The sequence below is a fragment of the Mesitornis unicolor genome, unplaced genomic scaffold (assembly GCF_000695765.1).
Source record: "Mesitornis unicolor isolate BGI_N332 unplaced genomic scaffold, ASM69576v1 scaffold2117, whole genome shotgun sequence".
NCBI classification, from domain to species: Eukaryota; Metazoa; Chordata; class Aves; order Mesitornithiformes; family Mesitornithidae; genus Mesitornis; species Mesitornis unicolor.
This window is the reverse complement of record NW_010194115.1, coordinates 39,078-49,297: the sequence shown is the minus strand read 5'-3', so window position 1 is coordinate 49,297 and position 10,220 is coordinate 39,078. Positions and strand designations below refer to the sequence as shown.

Here is a 10,220-nt window from a genome sequence, read left to right as displayed (position 1 = left end):
ACACACACACACACACGTATATATGAATGCATTAAGTACGTATACATGCATAATCCATACATGTGTGTGAATATACCTCCTGAAGCTGGTAGACTTTGCAAAGCTGAATTTACACAGAAGCAGCTGACACAAATATACATAAAAATACTGAACAGGCACGAAAAAGTCCCATATGTATTTACAAACTGTGAAATCAGTACGTAGATTGATCGCAAAAGGGAAATGGCTTATTGTCTTCTATGAACAATACTTCACAGCAGGAGGAAAAGGTAACTACTGAAATTTGAACGTGGACATAACTGACCAATATGAATGATGTGTCCCTTTTTGTCCAGCATGATGTTGCCATTATGCCTGTCTTTAATCTGGAGCAGGAACAGGAGAAGACTATATGCAGCCATACTGCGGATGAAATTATAGCGAGCCTGTACAAACAAGAAGTTAAATCAGAAGAACATAGAGAATTTAATAACTCTCCATCCCAGGAGCAGATACAGCTGAACACAGTTGGGGTTTTTTGTTTGGTTGTTTTGGGGTTGTTTTTGTTGCTTCCTCCCCCCCTCCATTCATTATTAGTTTGAAGCAACGTTCAAAGGAGAATATCAATTCTCCATACATCTACAGCTGCAATAACTTCTTTAGCTAACTCACTCATAGCTAAAAATGGATTATCAACATCAGAAACCAGATACAGCATTATGGTAGTCATTATCCAATTATTTGTCATTATTTCTCATAGCTAGAATGTTTCTCAGTTGAGATTTTCTGGTGCTTGCCAGCTGGTATTTTACCTTCTGGAATGCAAGGGTAGACTCATCTCCGTATTGCCTTGTAAAGTAATCATACATCCCAAAGTCTGTCTGCCTGCCCAGCTGGTCACGGGATGTGCAGTCAGGAATGCATTCAATAACACCACACTGAAGGGGAAAAAGAGAAACAGGTCCGTAAAGCACGCTCCCAACATATATTTTGTTCATGGCTCTTGGCAGTCATACAGGTCCCCTGGGAAATGTGGGGAAGCCTATAGACCACGGAATACAGAATTTCTAGTTTATTCATTAAAAAGTATATACAGATTTTTAGGATTTCCATGCAACATAAGACAAGCTTTGTGACTTCCCACTGACTTGCCCAGTGTAGTCCCAAAAACCAAACAACAAACATGAATAACCATAGGCAGCAAAATTTCAGAGCCAAAAGATTTAGAAAAGCAGGAAGCAAGAGAGGAAAAACTTTTTGTTGCTGGTACTCCAAATATTTGGCATAAGTGATGTGGACAGTATGGAATTTTTATGTGGGCTGGAAGACTTTTTTTTTTAATTAGAAACTGTTTTCTACAGCAGTAGTTAATTGACCACTTACCCCAGGAGCTGTGGCCACCACTCTGTATGGAAACACAAAAAGATCCAGGCCCACCAGCTGAAATATGTTCTTGAAGAGGTCGATAATTTGTAAAGCTAACATGTCCTGTTATACAAGAAAAAAATTGCACAAGCATTACAGGGGTTACAGATCACAGATTACAAAAATGTTCTGATGAACTCTCAAGTGAACTTTAGGTTACCCCAGCAGGTCTGCAGATGTGTGCTTGCGCATGCACTGTGGCTCTGGGGGAAATTGAGGAGGGAAAAGACAAATGCTCTTTAAGTGGGTAGCAAGCAACACCGCAGATTTAACTGCTGACCTATGAAGAACAAAATTTTCCATCACTCTTTGGTAAGAGGGCTACTAATAACTTCAGAGAGTTATTAGCATTTCCCTTTTAACCAAAAGCAATCAAGTTTCAATGTACAAGATACCACCTTGGAAACTACTGCTATGTTATCAATAGTTAAACTGAGAAATAAACTCTGAAAAATAATTTTAAGTCATGGTAAACTGTCTTGAAAGAATGGCTTTTGTTCCCAAACCTGAATTTCTTCTAGTGGTACAATATAGTTCTCTCTCTCAGTTTATAACTAGTGTTGATTCTCAAAATCCCCAAGAAAAACATTTCTATACTAAAATTCTTTTCTGAAACATACAATTATTTTCTTACACAGCTCTACAAATCTGTCTTCTATAACTACAAAGCCTGACAGCTTTGTACCTGTCTGCAGTCATCGCCCACTTTAAAGATAGCTGCCTGCCAACAGATTTTCTTACTGTCCATTCCTTCTTCTGCACTTTCATCTATGGAATCAGAACGACAACGCAGACCTGCAAGAAGGGTACAAAGCAAAACCCAGACATGGAATTTAATTAGTAACTTTCTATCAAGCCCTCTCCACTCAAAAACATAACATTTCACTGCAGGTACACTACAGATACTTTTGCCTTGCAAGGTGGATGCTGTAAGATAGTTCCCTTTGCCTACTGGAACTGGAACACATCAAAATAGTGTTCATGATTTACCTGATAAATGCCTGAATTGCATTAAACTGGTCAGCTAGAGCGCCCCACAAAATTTATTATGAGAAAAAAGTGCTACAACCTGGAGTTTGCTACAGTGTAAAAACCAGGGCAATCAATTTATATGTTAGTCTAAAGTAACTGTTAACACTTCAAGATACCTCTATGTGGCTTGCTTCCTACGACTTCTTTTTTTAAATTAATTAAAGTTTTCAGAGTTTTCTCCTCTCTTCCTTTGATCCAGCTTCATTTCTGAGTTGAACCACTGCACATAGAGTTCAACATGGAAATAATTTTACTGCAGCAGCAAAGGTCAGTAAAAGCAGGTGATTTTAAAGGAACTGCTGTTTCTCACTTAGTAGTGTCAATGATGAAGATGCAGTTACTAACCTTCTTTTTCAAGCTCACTAACTCCGCATCGTTTCACTTTAAATTTGGCCAGGTAGGGTGCTTTTGCTGCACTAAAATGTAATAAAAACCAAGATGATGATGAGTACAAGTTAGCCAAACAAGAACTTCTAGAAAAATACCTAAGTATCATGAATTAACCTAATAGGAGAATATAGGTACCTCTGCATAGGAGTTCCAGATTTGTAATCAATGTCCAGAACAATAGCTTCAGGATTGCTGGGCAAGTAACAGCCTGCAAAATGGAGCAGACAGCTGAGAACAAATCCATTGGCTAGCATGACAGTGCAGGCTGGAGAGTAACTGATGTCAGTGTCTGTAACTTCAGTACAGAGTTTTTAATTAAATAAAATGTTAGAGATAAACTGGAGATTACAGTCTGTGAGCCACGAGGGATGAAGTATCCTTTGCATTAGTGAGCCACTGCCAGAAACTCATAGAATACAGTTTTGAACTAATACTGCAGAATCTGTACCACAGAAAGGTGCAGACAGGACTTCTCTTACAAAAGCCTCTAATAAGACGTGGCAGAATGTGCCGGTGCACTGGGGAGGGCCCTTAGCAACCAACACATGGTAGGAAAATTGAGATCTGTTAGAAAGAGATCAGGAAAAGCTTTCCTCAAAGTCCATTTTAAAGAGAAGATTCAGATTGGGAAAATATATGTTAAAAATTTGTAAAGACCTTTGGACAACGATATTTCAAGGGAGGGCCTGATGGAAGAAAAAGCAGAATGAAAGTGGACATGCTTAATTCTTGAGGTAACGTCTCAAAAGCGTCTCATCTTTTTAAAAAGAAGGTGGTGCAAAGAAAAGCAGCTTATTTATCTTCCCTCTTCAGACATACATTTCTACTTTTATCCATGATGTGCGTTACCTAACTTGCTCTTGGGCAAGTTTTGATGAACCATATATAAATTACTGGGTAGGTAGAAGTATTTTAATTGTTTCAAAAATGAAACAAACGAACTGTAACAGAAGAACAGCCACCAACGCCAAAACCAAGAGCTGCCACTTGCAAAGACTTCAAGATCTGCTTGGAAAATACAGTACTCGTGTTGAATACAGAACCTAATTATATTACATGTTTAAGTCACTTCTTACCAGGCTGCACTTTCACCTCAGACAGAGCACTCAAACAAGCTTTTTTTCTTTCATCTCCTTTAGGGAAGGGCCTAGAAAGAGGAATGATATTTTATTTATCTACACACTATAAACTACTCTATGTACGAGCTTCAAATTTGTTTCACATTTATACAAACAAGAAATGTTTCTTCTTGTAACAACAAAGATGTCTTCTTGCACCACTTCTAGAGAACGCTCAATACCTAACCAGAGCATTTTCTATTTCAATGATGGTTATAGTCTCTGCTTTGTAGATTTAACACTGATTTGACATATAGGTTGTTGACAAACCCAAATAGCATAAGAGATGTGAGCGAAATGTGTGAAAGCTCTTCCTTATAAAGAACTTTGAACTTAATTACGCATTTGTAAGCATCACTATAGTTATACCATAAGATTTTCCCTTGTGGACCTTGTTCTAGAATAAGAACATTGCTAACTGGAAAAAAAGAAGCCAGCAAAATGCCTATGCAATTACATGCCTAATTTGTTCACGTACTTAGCATGACTGCAGGTGTCAACCGGGTAATTGGTAACATGGTTAATGATCAGTAGTACAATTACCCAATTTGCACAGGCACTTCTGTTAACCATCTACTGAAGGCAGTCGTGCAATTGCACACTCATCTGGTGTAGCAGCGTGCAACTGAAAGGTACGACTTATGCTCTAGTTTTAAGCAGTACAGCAGATCACCAAAGCAGCAACGTAACAGTTAAGATAATGAAATCATCACAGATGATACTTTTATTAATTTGTGCCATTTACAAAGCGAACAGCATCTCCTCTTTGTTGTCTTTACAGTGGAGAAGCACAAAAACCAGATTCATTTTAAGGCTGGAGTGCAAAATGCAATGCTTGCAAAGCACAATTATTATCAGTTGCTTACTTATGACTTCATACTACAAAGTGGTGGCTTGATTTCATTTTAAATATCAAGATACTTAGATCCTAACCTGCCCCTTTTAACTCATCCTACTAGGTGAAAACATTCAGACGTGCACACAGAAGGCACCTAATATTTGACAGTTTCTGTAGTGTAACCATCCTTTAGCCTGATACTCTTATTCTGGTGGTTTGCAAAGCTTCATTTTAAAGAAGGTATGTTCCAGGAAATACTTTTTCTATGGCTTTCAAACACTTCCATATACCACAGATTGTTTTAAAAATATGCAATGAAACAACACTTACAGACTTCGAGCTTGTGTGCTGAGCTGCTGCCATCCACTGGCAAGCTTTATAAAAGTTAAATGATCTATCTTACTGCAGTCTTTAAAGCAAACAGTGAGAATCTCTCTATGAGCAGGACTTTCAGTTCTAAGAGACCAACAATCCAATGTCTGCGGCACCAGATCTTTCTCCATAACCACAACTTAGGAATGAAGGAAAAAGACTTACATGTGCAAAAGGAACAACTGTCTTTGTATTACACCACACAATGAAATCTCTTTGTGACGAGGAAAAGACATTTTCATGGAGTTTAAGCAGAAGATAAACCATTTACCTGTGCTTGAGGTTTTGTGGTGGTTTTTGTGATTTTGTTTGTTTGCTTAAACTCTCAAAAAAATATTGATAACCAGTCATAATTTGCAAAAAAAAAAAAAATGGAATTCAATCTGGTAGACCTAAACAGAGAAGTGCTGTTTTTCCTGACTGAACCAAGCTCTACTTACTTTTCAGAAGTTTCAACACTGGTATCATATCCAAAAAGCCAAATTAATGATCCAAGTGACAACTGGGCAGATGAGATTTCAACTAGGACAAGAGGACCGATTGCTCTACCAATCCCATTCCTGTATCAGTGCACTTTTCTAGAGAACCTCATTCCATTATTGCCAACCACAACGTATTTGATAAAATCAGATTAAAAACTAAAGTTCAAGTTTAGAATCATCTGCTTCCAAAGTAAAAAGTAACAGCTGTTTCAGACGGACAGGAGCAGAGATCAGGGCAGATATGAATTATCCCTAGAAGTCAAACTAAATGAGCCTTTGCATCCTACTACAACTCTGAAGTTACCTTTAAGAAAAAAAAATCCTTTTCTCACAGACAAGTAATTAATTCTTTTTTCCTGAAAACACTATCACAATACCACTAAAAGCAACTTAGCCTCTTAATCAGGACACTGGTAATTAACAGCACAGCAACCCCCCCCAAAAAGCACAGTTTCTGAAGTACAGCACTTACTTGATAATGGCTGAAACATTGGTGATTTTATTAAAGAAATCAAATTCCCGTTGGTAGAATTCCTTGGCTGGGCCAGATAACGAGCCGGTTATCTCCTCTACTAGCTGCTCCAGAAGCTCCCCAATGTCAGCTGCATGTGAAACACAAAGCGTTTGTTTCAGCAGCTTATTTCAGCAAGCTAAACAATACAGGTGATGGCAATAGTCACCTTCAGACAGTATTCAAAAACAGGTACTGATGCAAAGACTGCCACATCTCTTTTGAGAACACTTCTACAGAATGGGTCCTACCGCTACAAATGAAACAGAAGCCCCTAGCTAAAAGGATTTCTCCTGCCAAAAGAGAAGCAGGAAGGAGTTTTAGTCTGAACTGAGATAAGAAAAGAAGTCAAACTAAATTATATTTTAAAGCACTCACGATCTTTTTGGTGTCCTTCTTCATCCAGGTAGATATTAGTTTTCATGTTCCAGATAAATTGATGAGCCAAGAGCTGGGATTTGGCAGCTGCCCACAGGATGTATTCTCTGACGTAACCCATCTGCAACCATATCAAGCCCAGTACAGATCAAAGACCGTTACAATTCTAGCAAGACTCAATATTACTGCTTCTAACAGCTGTTCTTCAAACTCAAAAATACTTAATGGATTGAAAGAAGACCTCTACACTTTCATTCACATTGCTAAAAATACCTTTGAAGAATGACAGAGTATTTTAACAGATAGTGAACTGACCTAAATTATTTTCAGCTTTATTACTGACCTACACTGTTATTCTAACCAGCCTTCCTCCCTCTATCTGTTCTATTTGGACTTCAAATCTCCTTGATCTTAGGGCACCCTCTAGTATGTGTACAAGGCACAGTGTAATAGGTACTGGTCTTACCTGCCATCACTAAATGCTTCTACAGTACCAGAACTCTAGACAGTGTCCTATGGACTGCACATTTTGGTGGCAAGAACTGCACATGCTGGCACAGTTCCACAGAAATTCTAGAAAGTAAGAACAAACTTACAAAAGAAGTTGAGGTGTACAAGGGAATCCTACTCATTCCAGAAGCTGCATTCCCTTTCCTTTACTTGCAGCTACTTTGTATTCTGTAGATGTTTCGATGTTTGACTGATATTAACAGACATGTCTGATGCTTATGCTCTGCACTCTAGAGGATACTTATCTGTGCAAAGCCCCCACAGAATAACTATATACAGCCACCTACACTACTGGCTGGGAAAGCCTTCACCTGAAAATACTGCACTGACCAGAGTTCACATACCTTCTGGGCAAACAAAAATCATCTCACATTAATGAACTCTGAACTTAGTCATCAAACTTTACTTCTGGCTTCTGCAGGATGAAGTTAAGGTCCTATTTCATATACATGATGGAGCACAAAACACCCCTAGACGTCTCCTCTGGTTAACTCCACAGCAAAATGATTAGGATAGTGATTCAATTTCATTACTGCTTGTCTCACGCAGACCTTCAAAAGCTTTATTCAGACAGAGTCCTCATCTGGGGTTTACTATAAAAAAAAATCTCATTCCTAACACATTAGCTACATAGCCTCTAGTTTCTCAAGTTTACCTTTCATAAAAGAGGTGCATCCAAAGCAAGCCAGCCTCTAGAGACAATAATTGTTCTTCTGTGTGTTAGACACAGGACAATAACGAGAGCATTAGTTTAAATTATGTCTAATTTGCAGTTTTGAATCTAAAAGCTGCTTTAAAAACTGTTTTGTTCCTATGCAGCTGTCATATATCCTCACCTTGTCATACCGAAGTGCCTGCACAATCTGTGGAATGTAGAATAAAATGGCATCCTGAAAGCAAAAAGATGGCAGGGTTTTTACTGTTACTGTTTTAGTGGTTGGAAAGGAAGACAGGTCATATGCAGAGAGAAAAGCTCCCTTCGGTTAGGTGATGAACAAACACCACTGTGTCTTTATTTTAAACTATATATATGCCACCTCCTCAAGTCAAAGTATTTTTCTGTCCAGTTACTCCCTTCAAAAATATCATTAATAATTGTGTATTTTACATTTCCCAATACAAATCTGACAAGTGTTAAAAATCCAGCCTTCTGCTGCTTTAGAGAAACACTTTTCTACTCGGAGAAGATGAGAGGAACAATTTGAGAAGAGTAGTCTGAGGAATTCAGCTTAGTGTGATTTATGACAAAAAACGCTGCAAGTACACAAACTGGTATTATGTGGGACAATCAACTTTTAACTTTTCACCCCAATATATTCACATTCTGCAATGTGGTGTGCCCACTTAGCATACACATCTCTCTACGGTATTAAAATGAAGCCTGTGGCCACAATGACTAAGGTCATAACTTTACTTGCAGTGTTAAAGCACTCTTGGAACTCACCGGAGGAAAAGATCGCAGGACTTTAACCCCATACTGAGCTGTTAGAGGATGAGGTGGATACATGCTTGAAAAATAGGAAAGGCCTGTTGGTGGATCTGTTGGTGCCCAGCACAGAACGTGGCTGAGCTCAGGTGCATCAGCATCAATTGTATGCCAGGTAACCAGGTACTGAAAAAGCAGGTCAGACACGTTAGGAGTTTACAGCACTCAGTAACGTCTGGGTAACACACAACAGACAGTAATGCTATAATCTAGCTTCCCATGGCAGGGCAAGTGAAACATGCTACATTGTATTTCACAAAACCATAGCTATTTTATCTAAAGTGCTTTTTTTCCATGGAAAACTAACTATTGGAATTGCCTCACCTTCCACATCACCAGATGAAGTTAGTGAAGTCAATTTACTAAAAACACAATACAGGAGTTGTAGCACAGGGAGAAAGAAGAGAGGATGAGCCCTTTTGTAAGAGTCAAAGAAGGTTCAGTTTTCCTGTCATGTATTTTACAGGTGATGCACAGAATGCAGCTCTGACAAGACTGTCCCTCACATGACCAGAGTGTGTCACTGCAGATCAGCGTGAAGAGTCTCCTCTGTCTCGAGAAGCTTGGCCTCTTGCCACACAGAATGGGTTATGCTTCAAATAGTTTCAGCAGCAGCACTCAGCAGTGGTCTTTATACATATTATGCAAAAGGAACAGAAATGGTGGCTGTACACAAGGGATGAGTTTTGAGAGGTTTTGTGTATAGTAAGAATATACCCAGGAGCAAGATGTACTACTAACTAACTAGCCGCCTACTCTTATATTACTATGCTTCTTGCCTCAGCACCCTACTTCCACAGCTGCTCTCTCTCTCTCTCCTACAGAGCTGTGGTTAGCACCAGAATATACACTCTGTTAAGTAAAGACTGTATTTTCCAATATATCTAAATGAAATGGCCATACCAGCGTCCTGTATGTATAAACAGTCACAAGTACCTTTATTGCTTCGGGAACATCACTCACAGCTCCTGGGTCCAACCGAACCAGACGGGTCACTTCTGTTCCAATAGCTTCAGTGTTCTTAAATCTAAGTATAACCAGCAACACAATAACATTGTCAGAAGACTTTGACAGCCAACTCTATTTATGTGAAGATGTGGACAGCAAAAGGCAGAAAAGTGTATGCTTAATAAACAAACAGTCCAACAATGAAATAATGCACATCGAGGGACCAATATTCTGTCAGAAGAGTACTCAGGAACAACTGGTCCTTATCCAGTACTTTTGTATAAACCACTAGTATTTTTGCCCACTCCTGGATTCTTGGCTGACATATAGAGTCTGGGATTCTACAGAAACCAGTGTCCAGTACTGTACTTGGCAAAAACCATCACTGTTGTAAGGGGGAAAGAATTTCCTATTGCTTCCAGAGCCAACTATGCTAATTCTCCTATAACACTTGCTAAAGGACAAGCCAGTATTATAGCTAGAACACTTCATTCAAAAACACTTTTAGCATTGCTTAAACGCTAATGGGTTAAATGCTATTAAAAACCAAACATGATTTCTTCTGAACAAAACACTGTTAGTGAAAAGTGGGTGGCAGGAAAGGAAGCTGAACTCCACTGGAGTCTGAGCCAAATGAGTGTATTAAGTAATGCAGTTCTTTTCACTTCAAAGGTCTCAACCAACTATGGAAGCATGCAAGGGGGCTGTAAACAGGAGCAAGTGTCATCAGTACTAACACTGTAAGGATTCA

The 10,220-nt window shown here is 38.9% G+C and overlaps 1 protein-coding gene across 1 annotated transcript in view; it reads right to left on the bottom strand.

Annotated features, from left to right (window-relative positions):
- Positions 1 to 304: 304 nt before the first annotated feature.
- The window catches only part of PI4KA (phosphatidylinositol 4-kinase, catalytic, alpha), a gene marked incomplete at both ends in the record, with an annotated part of 48,636 nt that continues 38,720 nt past the window's right edge, over positions 305 to 10,220 (bottom strand). The window contains 12 exons of the mRNA XM_010187667.1: positions 305 to 425; positions 792 to 917; positions 1,363 to 1,467; positions 2,090 to 2,199; positions 2,782 to 2,852; positions 2,962 to 3,034; positions 3,903 to 3,973; positions 6,109 to 6,238; positions 6,526 to 6,646; positions 7,872 to 7,925; positions 8,480 to 8,647; positions 9,458 to 9,548. Coding sequence (XP_010185969.1) covers positions 305 to 425; positions 792 to 917; positions 1,363 to 1,467; positions 2,090 to 2,199; positions 2,782 to 2,852; positions 2,962 to 3,034; positions 3,903 to 3,973; positions 6,109 to 6,238; positions 6,526 to 6,646; positions 7,872 to 7,925; positions 8,480 to 8,647; positions 9,458 to 9,548 — 1,241 coding nt within the window. The remainder of the gene's footprint in view (positions 426 to 791; positions 918 to 1,362; positions 1,468 to 2,089; positions 2,200 to 2,781; positions 2,853 to 2,961; positions 3,035 to 3,902; positions 3,974 to 6,108; positions 6,239 to 6,525; positions 6,647 to 7,871; positions 7,926 to 8,479; positions 8,648 to 9,457; positions 9,549 to 10,220) is intronic.